Consider the following 17,449-nt stretch of genomic DNA (forward strand, 5'->3'; position numbering starts at 1 on the left):
GTTGTGATGAAGCATCACTGGAACCAGAGAGCAGGCTAGTTACCACACTATGGAACAGGTATAGAGTGGAAACTGATGCAGTGTTGTCTGCCTGTCTCTGCAGACAGTCTGACACAATAGCATGGAGGGGTGTGAATTGCTCCCCATTCATTGTAACGGGTTAATCCTGGTGCCTAACGATAGTATGTTAAAATGTCAACACTGACTGTTTCATCAACGATCACGTTAGTAGGCATCAAGCTAACGTGCTTATTTGCCACGGCTGGATGTAAGGACAGCGCTCAGGGAGCTAGTTGCTGTCAAGGGCAACAGGGAAAGGAGCAATTCAGTCCCCTGCCTCCAAGAGCTGAAGTCACTTGCAGAGGCACTTTCACAGCCTCCTTGGTGCCAAAATTCAAAACCACCTCCCGCATATTCGTGGGTGCCAGAAACCCCCTCTATCCAGTTGCCAAAACCTCTCCTGGCATCTATGGTGCAGGTACATGCTGGCGACAAAAAAACCTCTGCGACTATTGACAACTGATGACACGAGGAGGAACGGAAAACACATTTAACACCAAAACAAACGTACGCTCCCAGGAACATGGCACAGACTGGCAGTGCAGGGGGGATGGGTGCAACGTTTCAGGGTCCAAATCTTGGCATCCGTCTTGTGTGCTGCGTAGGACAGTGGCCTCGACTCATTGTTCTCCCCATGTCAAGTTTGCAAGACAGACAACTCCACATAACAGTAACAGCTTTTGGGGGCAAGGGATTTGTAAGGCCGCCTTTTTGGAGGCTTAACGATCCTTGATGTGCCAATTACACCCATCTGCTTCCTGTTAGGTGGCAAGGTAGCTGGAGTCACACCACAGGGCGATTGGCTTACTGAGCCACCGGATGCTCCGTCACTCCATCTGTACGTTCAGGAATTAGTCTCGCTCTCGGTCCCTTGGGCTACTGCAGAGGCTGGGTGGTATCCATGGAAACAACCCAGTTGTGCAGCCGGTCAGAGCATTGCTCCCAGCCCAGCTGTGCCACGGCGTGTTACAGGTCGGCGCCACTTTGCCCTTCGTCGGCGCTTGGCGGTTGAAAATGAAAGGCCGGCGCCCCACGTGGCAAGGGGGAGAGGAAAGGGGAACCGCACAGAGCGTCAGTTTGCGGGAAGCAAGGTGGCTCATTATGTTTATTTCTCCCGTCATACATTTGAGGCCCTGGACAGCCCTTTGTTTTGACCAGCGGGAGGCCCAAACCCCACCGGATCTGAATCCAGATCCGAGTGGGTCCAGCTACCGCATCTGGTTGCGCTGGCTCCAATGGTCATGCTGACCACTGCAGAGGCAAGCAGAGCAGGTTGATAGGGGTGATGCAAAGCAGCCTCCAGGATCAGGCTGCCCCGTTCGGCCTGGTGTGTAATCTACAGGCAAGTGCGTCCCAAGGGACGGATGCAGCACCAATCTGTAGCTCTCTGAGGGAACACGAGGTGCCGCGCCCACTCCTTCATCCCCAGTCTGGCAGGAGCTGGGAGAGCTGAGGAGGCAACGCACGGGTCCCCTGAGGGTGCACAAAGCAAAGGAGGGGCATCCCATTGGGCTCTGGCCAGCTAGAAGCCGGGTTTACGAGCTGTGAAGAACATCCCAATGAGAATCATGGCGACCACAAGATGGCAGACGGGGGTGTAAAGCAGGGCGCGCTGGAGGGAACCACGGGGTGCTAACAGAATCATGAGATGAGTTTCTAAGATGATCCCCCCATTCAGAAATGATCCCCCCTCCCATTAAACAGCTTCATTTGCTGTAATCTCTAATCCTGGGGTGCAGAGATGGTTCTCCCTCCAGGCTTGTGGTCCAAATCTGGCTGCATTAGACCCGGTGTCTTTGAGGCCCGGATGCGTTTTTAGTAGCAAAAACAAACAACAGAAAAGTAGTATTTCTGCCTGAGACGCTTCTCAGGACCCCGGGGGTGGGAAGACAGCTGAGCACTAATCGCCCATTTTGACAGCCCATCATTTATTATCCTTCTCCTAACAATCCTTGACAAGAATGGCCTTAACGAAGGCCGGAGGCAGGGAGTTGGGTCAGTGTTTCTGTGCTGTCTGTCATCAGCATTAGCCAAGTTTTCCCTCTTGAAACATTAAGTAAGAGACCAAGAGGCAACAGGACTCCCAATTAGATAGTTTCATGGCCTGGGCTGTAAAGTTGTTCCCTAAGGCGTTAATCCCAATTAAGACGTGGAGGCCAAGTCCTGCTGGTCCCAACACTCCCCCCATCCCCACCCCCCCAGTGCGAGCCTGTTTCCTTCAAAGAAGAGTTTGCTTTGATGTGAGGCAATTAGTTTGATTGTTCTGAGGGAACTTGTCGAAAGCAGGTCATTTAAAGATGAAATACCAGCTGGGTTCTTCTATGGGAAGGGACAAAGCATCCGGGCTTTGAAACAAGAACATGGCTTCTCCTCTCTTTCTCACACAACCCCCACACTTCTCTGTGTCCAGTTGTCTGGACCCGATCAGCACAGGATCAGTTTAATATCTAACATGTCCAATATTTGAGAGGTTCTCCTGCACTGGAAGGGCACTGACCCAATGATCTAGACCTTTCCTCCCTATCTTTATTATGGCCTTATTATCTAAGCCTCTGTTAGTCATACTGACCTGCATCTCTGCCCCTCACCACCACCGCTATTCCTAATCCGAGCCCTCTCCTGAGCAGAGAATGAAAACTGTGCCAAAATCCACTGGCAAGGGTTCAGGCTGAGACCACCAAACTCATTTTCGCTTGTGATTTGAACCCAGATCCCCAGAGGCTGAGGATAGAACCCAGGAGCCCTGACTCCTAAACTTCCTGCTCCACCCACTAGGCAACCTAAGGAATATTGCATTCAGAATCCCAGTGACAGTTAGATATAGGTCACTGACCAAAGGCAACAGAGACTTTGTTAGCTCAGCTTGGTCTAGTAACCCCATTCAGTTGCATTGATCAAATCTGCATTAACACGGTTAGCCTTTTAGATCCGAGCAGTTAATCAATATTTGGGATCTTGTGGATTGTTTCAGTTAGGGACAGAAATTGATGATGGACTCAGGTATTTCTTTGATGCAATCCTGTTTATTTACAAAGAACGTACATCAAGTCCTGTTTCCCTGAACACACTAGGAATCAAAAAGCAGCGAGACAGTTTCTCTGTTCAAAGATTCCAGCCAGCATTCTGCTCAAAAGCTCTCACTTTCGTTTTTTCCCCCTCAAGGTCACACATTTCTCTCGCTGTCTCTGTGGTTTCCTTGTTGCCTTCACTGTTTGAGGTGTTTCTGCCGCTTCTCTCCTGCACACAGATGCACGGCTACAATCAAATATATCCCTCATCCTTGCATTTGTTATCAGATCCCCAGGAAACTCCTGGAACCACATGGCCCACCCACTGCCCAGGCTTGAAAGCAGTCTAGTCCTTGGGCAATCATGTTCTATTGTTTCAGCTATCACTAAACAGAGGTGCAATTCATTGTTCCCTCAGTTCCCCTGTTTGGAAGACTGAAGCTGTCCTGCATGATAACAATGACGTGGTACCATCGCCCAACCTTCAGCGTAACAATATTTATACATTGTGCCTGTGAACTGAAGCAGAGATAAAGGCTCCTCCCTCGCAAACCTCAGCTGGTGAATTATTCATGAACCAGATTCCTGGCCTGATGATGGGTCAGACCGGGTCAAATGCCTCCCCCTTCTCCCCTTTTTAATGGCTTCCCTTGCAAATACATTGTTAGTTGGCCGAGCCAGTATGGGGAGTCTGAATGCAGTTGGAGCGGCAGAGGATACAACTCTAACATGTGCCAAATGGTTTGAGGGCTGGTCTCCCCCAGCTGCTCAGACGCACAGACTTTGAGTCTTCCAAGATAGTTGCAGCGGCTGCAGTTGTCTGACTGACTAAAGGAATTAGCTGGCCTTTGAAATGGCTTGCGCTTCGCCCCCAAAGGATACTGGGAAATTCATCGCCAGGATTAAGATTGGAATCCCTCTTCCAAAAATAAATAAATAAATAAAATCACATGGGAGATTGAACTCAAGTTTTGCAAGACACAGTGCAAGGGGATTCTCCATCCCTCTCTTATAGACGGGAAACAAACTGCCGCAGCCTGTGTGAATTCCTGGCACATTGCTTTAGTGCGTATGACGTGCATGGCCTGGAGAAAGGGGACAGGTCAAGGTTGGATGAAAGGGCCACCCTATCCCCAATAACAAGATGATGTGCTGCACTCCTCCGATGACAGAGGAGAATAAGGGCAACAGCCTCTCCTGTAAATTACTACAGGAGGCGGGTCCTTTCTCCATCTATCCCTAGGAAAACAAACTCCTTAGTCATCCATAAGGGGACTGCAGATGTTACGCATGCTTCCTCCCGGACACAGGAGCAGGGAGGATGTCAGGTGATTCCCAGACCCAGGCTCCTTTTCTGCACTTTGCAAGGCAGGGAGGAGAAGAGTTTTTAAAATTCCTAGCAATTGTACCTCACTCACAACGAAACATGCCTTGGTTTATCTGTGCTCTGAGCCTATCGGCGCTAACCCTAAGCAAGGCTGGGCCATGTCAGTATTTGAATGGGAGTCCTCCCAGGAACAACGGGGGAGTGTATGAATTAATGCTAGAGACACTGGGGGCAGCAAGCATTCTCCTGCAATGCTGAGAAACTAAACAGGACCGAGCTAGGGCATGAGGCAGAGGGAACAAAAGGGACTAGAAACTAGAGCAAAAATGACCAAGTTTGGATTATTTAAAATACATGATATCTCCTGACCAAAATTTCAAATTAAAATTTCTCTTCAAGTTTTTGAGAGACTGCCTTTATTCAAAAACCTCCCCCTTGGTAAGCACAGGTCATTATTGTACTTCACTGCATTTTGGAAACCATACCCATCTCAAGTTCCTCATCATCCGTCCCTTCCTTGTCTCCTTCCCGATTGGCTATCGCACGCTCTGCCCCTCTTTGTTGATTGGCCAGCAATAGATTGCCATTCTGCTCAGATCTGGTGTCAAAGTGAAGGTGCTTTGGGTAACCGTGCACTTGTTCCTCATCCATTCGGGCGTTCACTTTGTTAACAATGTCTTGCCAGCTGCAGCAAAGAAAGAAATAAAAACAGAACAAGCCACACAGCTTGTTGGCATTTCATAATCTAAACGCAAGCAGGGGAAAAAAAAACCAAACCAACACAAAGAGAAACCCACCTCCCACACATGCAAAACTCCTGCCTAATTGTACATCTCCGGCAAAGGGGCCAATAGCATTAGTTATCCCTTCAAGCTACATGAAAAAGCTACAGAACAATTAATATGCTACACAAATGCCAAATAAAATATGCTTTATAAATGCAATGTATTGTTAGAACTGCTTTAATCTCTTATTCATGCCCTGTGATAAATTATCCGTATAGCAGGGGCAATATTTTCTAACTCCAAATTGATACATTTTCATGCTTCCCACATATTAGAAGGCATAAATTTGCCTTTTTGGAAAAATACCAAACCAAAAGTCCTCTAAATAAAGGCTGAGACATAAAAAGTAATAATGCTACGTGTACCACAGTCTTCTAGTAATTGGTCCAAACTCTGAAGAATCATCATTGAGAACTGTAGAGTTTTGAACTACGAGTGTAGAAAGCTTTTTTAAGAAAAATAACGATCCAGTAAAAGCTTTGTCATCCGGCATGTTGGGGGAATGGGGGGGTGCCAGTTAGTCAAATATTCCGGTTCACTAAGAGTTATACTTACTGATGGAATACCAATTTTCCGGGATGAGGCAGGGAGAAAGGGTGTGTGTGGGGGGGTACGGGCTCTGGGCTGGGACCAGAAATGAGGGGTTCAGGGTGCAGGTGGGGGATCCGGGCTGGGGCAGAGGGCTGAGTGCGGGAGGCGTGAGGGTGCCAGCTGGGGGTGCTGACTCTACGGTAGGGCGGGGGATGAGGGGTTCAGGATGTAGGAGGGGGTTGGGGTGTGGGAGGGAGTTTGGGTGTGGGAAGGGGCTCAGGGCTGGGGCACAGGAGGGGTTTCGGGATGCCACATCTGGGCAGCGCTCACCTTGGGCAGCTCCCCACAAGCTGCGACATGTCTTCACTGCTCCTAGGAGGAGGCGCAGCAGATGGCTCTGTGAGCTGTCTCTGCCCATAGGTACCCCCCCTGCAGCTCCCATTGGCCACAGTTCCCGGCCAATGGGAGCTGCGGAGCCCACACTCAGGGCAGGGGCGGTGCACGGAGCCCCCCATGGCTGTTCCTCTGCTGAGGAGCAGCAGGAACATGTCGCCGCTTCCGGGGAGCCACACGGAGCCAGGTAGAGAGCCTGCCAGCCCCGCACCAACCCGACTATAAACCAGACTTTCAATGAAGATCAGAAATTCCGGTTTATAGAGCTTTCTGGCTGGTAAAGTGCCAGATAGCTCCACTTTTACTGTATAAGGAACTTCTTGTAGTGTAGCACGGCAGATAGCCTTTTCCTTGTCTATTTTAATAAAATCTCTCTCATAAGCTCTTTGTAATAATTGTGTCAGATGTTGTGGTGAAAAAGTCTACTTGGGTGTCCTCTTTCGGGGAGGTGGTGGGGGGGTGTCTGTCTCTGTTAGCGCCCGACCTCTGCGACCAGCCTGCGAGCCTGACTCTGAGCTCTGGGGAAGAATGGGCAGCTCCTTCTGGCCAGCCATGAGCTAGGCTGGGAGTTTGATCCTTCCCTGTGAATGCTATGCCTCAAACATGCGCCTGTTGCTACCTGGATCCACTGTCTGTCTGTCTGCTTCCCTCTTGGCACAACAAGGCTTTAATGATGGTTGGCAACGGGACAAATGCTAAATGCCATGCCCTTCTTCTCCTCAATGCTGCCATCTCTGCATGGTACCTGTACCAGCCACTGAGCTCAGAAGCCCATCTCTACATGGCTAGTCAGAGGCTCCACTCCCTGTCTATAAATGTGCATTACAGATGCAGAGATGGATTGTGGAGGGGGCTGTAGAGGGGTGTTTAAGGTAGAATACCTATGCAGACGTTCTCATCCAGTGCCAGAGGGAAGTGTCTTTTATGCAGGGTACAAAGATGGCCCAGACTTCTCCAACAAGGGAGTCTGTTCTCCACCCAGCTCATTGCAGAAACGCCACATGATGGACAAGATTCAAATCACCCAAGCACCTAGCCTCGCGCTTCTGAAGATCTATAACACACTAAGAGCCAAACCCAGACCTTGAGATTCACTCGAGTGGCACCTACCTACACCAGACCTGAACGTGGCCCTGATTTCTGAGGAACGACTTCAAATTTTTAGGGGGTGAACCTAAAGGTTCAGAATCCAGGGAAAGCCCCCAGAAGACCAGTTTGCTTCTCTGAACACTTTGTTCCCGGGAAAGCAGCAGAGGAAACTCTCCAGAACAGCTACAAACCCTTGCAACATTTCACCACTTCCATCACCAATCCCAGAGGCACGGAGACTTTCAGGAGTGAAAAATGATGGGCACTACCAGAACTTTTAAACCTCAAAAAACGGCTTCAGTTCACGATCAGATTCCTCCTTTATACAGCCTGAGATCCCCAATTCAGATGCACACACCAGCTGAGATTTTCAAATCTGCCTGAGAGATTTGGACACCCAGTTGCCATTAAAATTAGTGGGACTGGTGCATTCAACTCATATGTCTACTTTGCAGGTTTGCCCTGGGTCCTGGCTCATGCACATGTGAGCACGTTAGCTAAACCCGCCTCCGAGAATCCACATTGCTATGCCATACATGCCCTATACTCTGTAGACCTGTGTCCACACTGGGGCTGCAGCTACCTGTGCCTGGCGCAAGGATTTCTGGGCGTATCCCAGAATTCTTGGTGCCTAGCCAACTGGAGCCACTCTAGGATTTGGTTCCTGGCTTGTTGTAGAACTTGTCTGTCCTCCCTGAACCCTTGTGTGGAAGTGGTTTCAGCTCGCCAAAACCAGCTCCCTTCTGCCTGTTCCCACCAGGCTCAGCTGCTGCATTTAAAGCCAGCACACCGCCACTGCGCAAGCTTTTAGAAAGGAAATTGCAGCCAGAATATCATCCTGGATCACCCACCACAGAAACAATCAAAATGTAAATCAACTATCAAGGGCCCCTCTGGAATCTGCTGATCTAATCCACCCCTGCAATAATTCCTCGCGTTGGACAAATGGCTTCTTTGCCTCTGGCAGGCTGCGTGTTATTTTTGGCACGGACATCTCCAAGAGAATGTCACTTTGATGTTCCCCCACCCCCTCACGCACTATCCAGGTAATAGGACAGTCCCTAGCTGCTCTGACGACTTCTTGACCTTAGATCCATTCAGGGAGAATGCTGGGTCCGTGCCATGCTGTGGCCTCCTTCTCCATGTGCCGAACAGCTCAACGCTTGCGTGCTCGGACTTACAGAGGGAAGTGTTATATGCAACCACATACAGCGCTGGTGCCTTTAGTGACACCCACCTCCACTGACTTTCATGGCTCTGGAGCCCCGTCACAACAGAACCCCTTCCGTCTAGTATATTTTCTTAAAGCCAGTTTGCTTCTTAAATCCAGGTTATTAGTACGCTTGCTGTCTCAGTGGAACGTAGAGGACCAGACTGAGACCCGGGCCCTACTGGGCTACATGCTTTACAGATACATAAGAAGAGGCAGTGCCTCCCCTGAGGAGCTGGCAACCTAAGTGAACAAGAACAAGAGGGAGGAAACGAACTGTTACTATCCCCATCAGAACTCAGTTGACAATTCAGAAGCGGTCTCTCCCGCAGCTTGACTGCAGCTGCAGATCTAACAGGAACCACATCTTGTTTGTTTCAGTAAAGTAAGTAGATGTAACCTGGAGATATGTAGGGAGCTGATGAGCTGAGAAAGATGCTCTTTTTGGATCAGAGCCAAACTTGGAAGAACTGCAGTATCAGAAAGTGTTTTCACACGCAGAATGCTCATTCTGCTAACTGGTCAGCAGAGACCTTCACTTAGATGGTCAGCTCTTTGGGGGCAGGGACAGTATTTTTGTTCTGTATTTGTACAGCGCCTGGCACAACAGGTCCCGGTCTATGACTGGGACTCGTAAGCGTGAGCGCAATACAAACAATAAGTATCCATTTCATGATCTGAGTGTAACGGTATCCACCTACTTCTGAATCCACCTTTATTTGTAAATTACCCAGAGAGCATTCGTCTCCTCTCCCCTATACCTGGGAATGAAGGCTGAGTGATGGAGGTTGCTATGTACAAAGAGGCCTTCTGCATTTGTCTAATAAAAACTACAGCCCCTCAAGAGGCTCGGAAATTTCCATACAAAGGCCTCACCTAAATTCAAGTGCATCTACTCAGGAGAATGCGCCAGAATTTAACTCAAGAGATTTAACAAACATTTTAAATCAGTGCAACGTTTATATGTAGACAAGGTCTAGATGTCCACTTTACAGTCATGTAAGGCTCTTCAAAGAAGCTTCCCCTGCTGGTATGATGGAGACATGGACCCAAGCAACAGCTCCATCCACAAGATGGAAGAAAATCCACAAATGAGAAGAGGATAGAACCTTCACCTCAAACCCAGATGCAAAGCCAGGAGAAGTCAGCATCTCAATTGGGGCCAGTTGCCTGCTACTTCTTGATTACCATATAACCTTGAAGATGACAAGCCTTCAGATCTTGCTTTGATTGTTCCCACAGAGCTTGATGGATTACTAATTAATTAGTGGAAAACATGAGTGAACCTCAGCTTTAATACACAGCTTAACGCCTCTTAATTAGAGAAGCTGATGGGATCCCTTAACAGCCCTGCTGCCGAAGATGTCTGGCTTCCACTTTGCTGTATTTCTTCAGCTTGCTAAACAACACCATTTTTATTTTTAAGTTCCCCACCGCAGAGAGGCTGGCAGAAGTCAACTCAAAATTCTGCTCTGCCATTTCTTCCAGCTAAGACTCAATCCATGCCCTGCACCCTGCTCAACAGAAGCTCCTCAGTCTCTCCTTACTGCACAACACCTACAGGACTGGTAGACAAAGCCCACCCTGCTGGCTAAATGCAGCCCGTGGAGAGCTCCGCAACATGGCACCCTGTTGCCCTCCCCTTTCATATGGAAATGGAACCCACCAGGCCATGCGTCCTAGCATGCAGCGCTGCATCTTGACACGAGTGGCCTGCAGCTTGAAGCAAGACGGATGTTTCATGGGCAAATCAAGAAAGAGCAGAGCATGCTAGGACCTGGAGTCTTCATTTGCAGCTCTTTATATGGAAGATAACACTGAACACCCCAGCAAGGGGAAGAGTTCAATGGGCCAGTCTTGATGACTTTCTTTAGCATTCTTCCCCCTAAACTCTGAGAGTAAGAGGAGAGACCTGCAGTACAAACCTTTGCATCTGCGCCTGTTTGTTCCCTGCCAAGGGATGGTTGGCTGGAGCCGCCTCCTTCTCCAACGTAGATGGGTGTTTCAGATGGGGCACCACCCGTCTGGGAGCATGGTTTTCCTCACTGGTTTTCCCCTGAATGCTCACCACCACCTTGTGATCCTGCAGAGAGGACAAAGATCTGTACAATCTACCTGGCCTCTTGGACCCGCACTGCCGCCTTGTGTTTGGAAGGTTCCTGGTTTTGGATCACATCCTTCATCAGGGAACATTGGGACAGGAATTGCTCTGCAGGGGAGATGCATTCCCTGCCAGCCATGCTACCATTTTCTGAGAAAAGGAAAGTAATTCATGTCCCAGAGAGTTAAGAAAATTACCTTTCTGTTGGGCGGGCTATGTGAAATGTACTTGCCCTGTCCTCAGCAGGCCAATGCCCATGGGACAAAAGGGCAATCCTATGGTCACACCTTAAAACAAGGGTACAGTAATTACTATGTAACTACACTGCGATTAGTGTTATTATACTGTGGTTTGGTTTGTCAGGATATAATTAACACTTACTCATCTTCACAACATCTCTGTGAGACAGGCCGGTGCTATTAACAACTCCATTTTACAGATGAGGAACTGGGGCGTCAAGTGACTTGTTCAAGGTCACACAGGAAGTCTATGGCAGAGTAGGGAGTTGAACCCATTCTTCTGAGTCCCAGGCCAGAGCCCTAGTCACTGGACCATCCTCCTGAGTACATACAGGATGTCCTTACTCAAGGCTGAGACCAAGAGTGTTTCTGGACCAGGCCAGCCGTGAAAATCCACATCCACATGTGGTTTGAAACATAAATATAGTTTGGGGGTCCCCAACCAGAGGCTGCATAAAAGATGCCTGCAGTGATGCACAGAGAGAGAAATAGGCACTGACTGATCAGGGATCAACACGGCCAACAGCCAAGATTTCTGGTGCCTCTTTCCCCCACCTGCACTCTAGAATGTGTCCCCCGCCCCCGTCTCCAGTCTTCCCGCATACACCAATGCCCAGCTTCACTTTGCGGGTCCCTACACCTGGCTAAGGCAGCATTTTTAGCTCTACCTGCCCATCACCGTGGGACCCTGAGATGTGGGTTCCTGGCTCTGCCGCAGACTTGCTGTGCGGTACCAGGAGAGTCGCTAACTGGTGGGAGTCAATGGGAGCTGTGGGTGCTCAGCACCTCGGGAAAGAAGGTTCTTAATCTCTCTAAAACAGCTGCAATATGGGGATGATCATATTCCCCCACCTCATTGGGCGGGGGGGGGGACGGGGGTGTACGGGACAGTGAAGGGGGGTGTTGGGCAGATAAATTCATGATGGCCACAAAGTGCTTCGATGCCATGGTGAAGAGGGCAATAGAAAAGGCCATGAATAACTAGGATAAATATGGATGAGCAGTGCCCTCCAGAGCTAGATGAATGAAAAGGAGAAGGAGAGGACTTGGCTGGTCACCCACTAATTCCCTGTCCATTGGCTGATGGTGGAGTCCGTTCCACTGACTGCACAGCAGAAGAACCAGCCTGTAGCTGATCCCCATGGATTTTATGGGCCCCATCCAAAGCCCATTGGAGCAAGTGGACAGGATCCTCCTAGTATGTGGCTGAAGCCCTAGGTCCACCTCTGGGCTGTAGCTAGACAGCGAAGAAGGGTAGACAGGATGAGGTTAGATGAAGACACCCACGGCGACCTATTTGCAGAGCGAGCATCCTCCCAGGAGCAGGAATCCCCGCTGCCATAGGACTGCAAGCTCCAGCCCTTCTCTGAACTACTGACCAGCAGTTTGCAAAGGGAGTGACTCAGAGTCTAGCGAGAACAGGGAAAATGAGAAGCAGAAACAGTCCGACCACTTCATTAAGTCCTGCTTGGCTGCCCCGCAGGCTGCAGTCAGCACTCTCCCCCTGGAGGAGAGCACCCAGGGAAGAGGAAACGCAAACACCGCGCAAAGGATGGTTTCCTGAAGACTGAGCGAGAGAGGGAAGAAATCTGCAAATGGAAACCAAAGCTGGAAACCAAAAGCGGTCAGACTCCAGGGGAGGAAAAAAGTCATCTCTCACGATCAACAGAAATAAAAACACCCTGCTTGTTCACAATGAATCTAGGGGCAGCAGTTGCTGCAGAGTAGCCCATTAAACCGTACCACAGCACTCTGGGGACTGGAAAATGGGGGGTGCACATTAATATTTAGGGAAACGGTCAGATTCCAGTGCAAAGCTGCTCAGAATTCAAAGTTTGCCACACTTCACGGCACACGCACCCCCTGAAATTTTTCACCTGGGGCGCACTCACCCGGCAGTGGTGGCAGGGCCTGACTCCCCATTCTGGTCGTCATGACCCAGCACGCGAGATCGCAGAGCCACTCACTAAAATTTGACCTGGCAACTCCGTCTTGATGGAGGAGCTTCAGAGCCAAACCCGAGTGGCGCTGAGGCACTGCACAATGGGTCACAATGCCACTCGGTTTGGGGGCCCCCTCAAATGGGAGCCTGGGGCAAACTGCCCTTTTGGACCCACCCTCTGGGCAGCCATGTCCCCTGCCAAGGGTATGCACCGTGCATAACGTGTGTGTGGCTGCGGGCCCCACTGCTTCATTACAGACTGCAGGAATTGACTCATTTTTGTGCTGAACGATGTCTATTTCCCAGGACAGGGGGCTGGTTTCACTTCCAAATTTAAAATGAGGCTGCTGGACCCAAACAGACCCTGTGGTTCTCGCTCACTCCCTAGCTCCCAGCCTGTGCTGTCTAGTGTCACAGGCTCTCCCTAGGTCCCGGCCTGGATTACACAGCTGACTGCGCTCCACTTACCGAGTTCCCATTCTGCACACTGTTCACTGTCCGTGTGAATCGGATCACAGGGCTGTCCCCGTGCCCCTGTGGCCAGGCAGGTGGTGGGTTGGCTTCCTGCAGTGGGGCGGGATGGGCGAACAGCACATTGCCCTGGGGCCTGGGGCCATCATTATTACGCGAGGTCTGGCCTTGGGGCAAAGTTCCCTCTCCCTGGCTCCTGACCCCAGAGATCTGTGGTCTCATCAGGCTCCCTCCAGGGGGCTTCTCCTGATCCACGGGGCTCAGCGGCATTTTGGCCCCGTTGGCTGCAAACACCTGGAAGGAGGAGAGAAGGAAGAATTTTGCAAGGCTGTGTTAATTACGGAGAGCAGGAAGGGAGAAGAATTAGCCCCAGGTACTCAGCCACCCCATCAAGCAGCATTCCTCTCCCCAGGAGACTTCACATGCCCAGGTTGGAACCCAGCAAGGCCCAATGCCAGGGTACAGTACCTTCTGCCTAGAGAACTGTAAATGGTTGCTGCCCAGCACCGGGGGCTGTTCCTTCAATGCCTGGAGCTGCTGTTGCCCCTTCACAGGTCCCACTTCCTTGAAACTTGGCATCTTCTGCAGAGCTTCCTTGAGCTGCCTGAACTCCTCCATCTGGGTCTGGGGCAATGAGAAGGGTAAATAAACACTCAGGTGACAAAGGGTTAATATTTCCCCGCCGGGAAAAGTCATCACTACAGAGTCCTGCTCTCCTCTAGACTGCGGTGGGGCGTTCGTGTGCAAGAAGGAGCTGAAGAGAATTCACATCTATTGTCCAGCACCACCCCATCACTGACTGCAGCAAGCCCCCAAGAAGAGCTAGTCTCCGCCACGGTCATTCTCCCATCTGTCCCGACTGCACGGATGTCCCGCATTTCAGACTCAGTTTTTCCCTACCCCAGCAAGCCTGATGGCGTCCAGCTTTTACCATCCGTTTTTTACAGCGGAAATGCTGACCCATGAAACCGACTTTTCAAACAGTGCTATTCACAGCCTATGTTGCAGAATGGATTCCTTCTGCACTTACACCTCTGGTTTTCTGGTCCCTTTCATTCTGGGTCACATGTACGTTCGGGTCAAGGCTCTTTTCCATGGAGCCATTTCTCAGTGGATGAGTTCATCTCAGAGGGATTGACAATAATTGGCTTAATTCTACTTGACAATTCAATTTACTTCAATGAAAATGGATTCCCCTGGACTCCAAGGCAAATGTAACACTTTTCTCTTTGCTGCGGCTTATCAGCTCATTTCCTCCCTCCCCACCCTAGAAAGTGAAAGGGCTTGGCACGCCTCTCCGTTTTATTCATAGGGAAGTCTGCGTGGGAGGAGGGGAGGGGAATTCTTTTCATCTGATTGCCAAACCGGAGTTGGGCGATAAGTCTTCCAAGCAGAGAGGAAAGTTTGGGAGGAAACTTCCTTGAGCAGAGGTTGTTGATTTCAAGTCTCTCCTTTGTGATCATATTTTGCTTTGACCTCAGGGGTGGCAGTGGTGGTTTTTTAAGAACAGACAAGGCAGCACGGGAAAGGAGGTAGGGAGTGGGTTGTGGGACACAGAGGATCAGCCCAGCTGGTAGGAGATTAGCTAGATTAGAACAAACCAGAGAGATTTCATTCTAGCAAACCCGGCACAGACTGATTCACTCTGCAAGGCCTTGGGCGAGAGTCATTTCGCCCCTCTGTGCGTCACTTCGCCCATCTGTACTATCAGAACACCAGCTAGTCAATGCTCCTGTCAATTTACTAAGGCGTGCCAAGTGCTTTGCAGTCCTTGGATAATGAGCATGCTCTGTAAATTCCCTTTGCATGAACACTCACCTGTCATCTGCAGCAGGAAGGCAAGATTGGTGCAAATCAGCACCGCACTGATTACAAGAATTGCTGGCTGATGCAGGAATCTGCTTGCTTAGCTACCAAGAGCGAAATCCTGGCCCCAGTGAAGTCGATGGCAACCTAAATTCAACCCTCTTGTGCATGATTATGATAGTCTTTTACTGTGTAATCACAAACTCTTCTTTCCACAGGACACAGCACAAGGGAGTGAAATAAGGTAACACAAGCAGCCTTAGTTCTGGCATTTCCTAATTTCCGAGTACTTCAGTTTGTACCCATAATAATCTTTTAACATGTTTTTTTAAATGTCAGAGAGAAAGGGTTTGTGTGTGAGAGATACACACACACACAAAATACGCTTCATTTTCCCAACTGCTTTGCTATAATATCCCCAGCACAGAATCCACAAAAGAGCATTTGAGAGGTGCTTAGCTAAAGAATTATTCACCCTTGATCCTGCATTCGCTGCCAAGGTGCAAATGCTCTCAGCACTTAGTGAGCCAGACAAGAATATTTTAGCTACAAGGGTGTCTGGTAACGGACATGGAGCCTCTCACCGGTAGCGCTTCGGGTTTTGACCCCGAAAACCTGCCACCCTTCACCAGCTGTTCAATGGCCTATACAAGCTGGCTCGGTCTCAATCTGCTTTGTAGAGGACAGGTGCCCACATCACTAAATCCACATTTGAGGCTATTTCTGAGAGTTTTGGTAAAGAGGCCAAAACGATGCAAAGCTGAGCTGCATTTCAGTTTGCAGGAAGGGTGCTGTCAGGTAGGGCAGGGGCGCATGTCTGGAGCCGCTTGCATCACCTGCTGGCTTTGGTGCTGGTTAAGGATGCTGGCCTATTTAAATCTTGGGCGGGAGGGCCTAGGCCCACCCAAAACTAAAGCCCCGCCCCCAAACTGAGGGAGGGGCACCAGCACCAGGATCCAGCTGATTTCTCAGAACAACAACAGGCATAGGAGTGAGGGTCAATACAAGGGCACCAGCTGGAGACACCAGGCAGAAGACGCTGGACAACGCCCACCACTCCCTGAAGGAATGAGCGGATGCTGTCCAGAATTTGTGAAACAGTGAGGGACAGAAGTAGGCCCCAGTGGAGGGAGCTGGATTGACTGAGGTCCTTTATTTATTGGGCACATCAGGGACCGGGCCTGTGCGAGCCGTCCCACCAACCTGCCTCAGCCATGAGGAGGAGGGGAAAGGCAGTTCAACCACCAGGCTAGTCTCCGAGTACGTTGGTGGTCGTTTGGGCACCTGCCCATGGGGAAATTTACTCAGCTACCCCCTCATCCATCCAATTAAATGTCACATGGGCCAGCAAACAGCTGTCACAAAGCGACTGCGTTCAGATCCAGAGACCTGGACTTGAGCCAACAACCGGCGCTGGATTCAGGGAACTAACCTGAAGTGATGAACCCTTCGTGATGTTGGCACTCCCTGGAGCCATCCAGAGCAGAGCAGGCCAGGAAACAAAAATAATGTTGCAGATAAGGGGAAGAAAAACTCCCCTCCAGCCCTTAGCACCCCCGGCGCCTGGCTCAGGGGAAGGATTGGCTGTCAGCCACATCCGGCCACAGCCAGCTCCCCGCTTCTGAGCTTAGCACACAGCCCAGGAGAGTGTGACAGCAGGCTGTTAATTAGCAACAGAACACGTTAATCCAGCCGGTGACATGACTTCAGAAAATATATTGACAAAGCAGCTGGAGGGTCTGGCTCATTTCGAGGGCCTCAGAAAGACACTGATCTCCCCCTCGGTCTCTCCTGTCCCTCGGTAATCTGCAAAGTCCCAGCTTTGTCCGGTTTGCACAGTGCCCCACTGGAAACGCAGTGCCTGCCCGTAATGGGGGCCCCGTGGCTCCCAGCCCTGCCTTGGAGCAGTGGGACTCCTGCAATGTGCTGGGATTCAGGGGCCGTGTTGATCGCAAGCGCCTCTCCAGGAAACCTGCATGCGTTACATGCTCCTTGCGCTTCAGGCCTCCCTCTCTGCCCCTGCCTCAAAAACTCAACCCCCGTTCGGCAGCTTTTACAGCTGAACAAGGACATGTTGTTGGTGTCGCTCTTAGGAACCCTTCCAAGGCCTCCCCCTCTGCAAAAGCATCAGCGCACGAAGCAGCCGGAGAACCATTTTCTACCGTTTGCGAGTGCCTATTTGTATTCCCAAGCGAGTCTCCGTCTCAACCAGGCAGGACTGCCCTGCACTATTTCTCTCTGCAGTTAATTGGATAGCCGTCGGCAGAAGGTGACCGAACACCACTCGGGATGGAAACGTTCCTGAGATCTGGGTTTAATGACACACGCTGGTTATTGCGGGAGGAATTAACCCACAGAGAGGTTGGTTAATGCTTACTACTGTCTCAGTCATGCAGCAGGGATCATTGTGACTTCAAGGGCTGGGCCCAGCCCAGTGCTCGGAGAGGTTTACGGGTCCTGAAAGCATCTGTCCTGCTCCACCAACCA

At 50.4% G+C, this 17,449-nt stretch overlaps 1 protein-coding gene across 4 annotated transcripts in view; it reads right to left on the bottom strand.

The window, feature by feature from the left end:
- LOC140900196 (uncharacterized) overlaps positions 1-17,449 on the bottom strand; it is a 72,250-nt gene that overhangs the window by 13,378 nt on the left and 41,423 nt on the right. For all 4 annotated transcript variants that reach the window (XM_073317040.1, XM_073317042.1, XM_073317041.1 and 1 more), the window contains 4 exons: positions 13,625-13,780; positions 13,154-13,450; positions 10,329-10,486; positions 4,881-5,080 (listed from right to left, as the gene is read on the bottom strand). In XM_073317040.1, coding sequence (XP_073173141.1) covers positions 4,881-5,080; positions 10,329-10,486; positions 13,154-13,450; positions 13,625-13,780 — 811 coding nt within the window. The remainder of the gene's footprint in view (positions 1-4,880; positions 5,081-10,328; positions 10,487-13,153; positions 13,451-13,624; positions 13,781-17,449) is intronic.

The sequence above is a fragment of the Lepidochelys kempii genome, chromosome 18 (assembly GCF_965140265.1).
Source record: "Lepidochelys kempii isolate rLepKem1 chromosome 18, rLepKem1.hap2, whole genome shotgun sequence".
Taxonomy (NCBI): Eukaryota; Metazoa; Chordata; order Testudines; family Cheloniidae; genus Lepidochelys; species Lepidochelys kempii.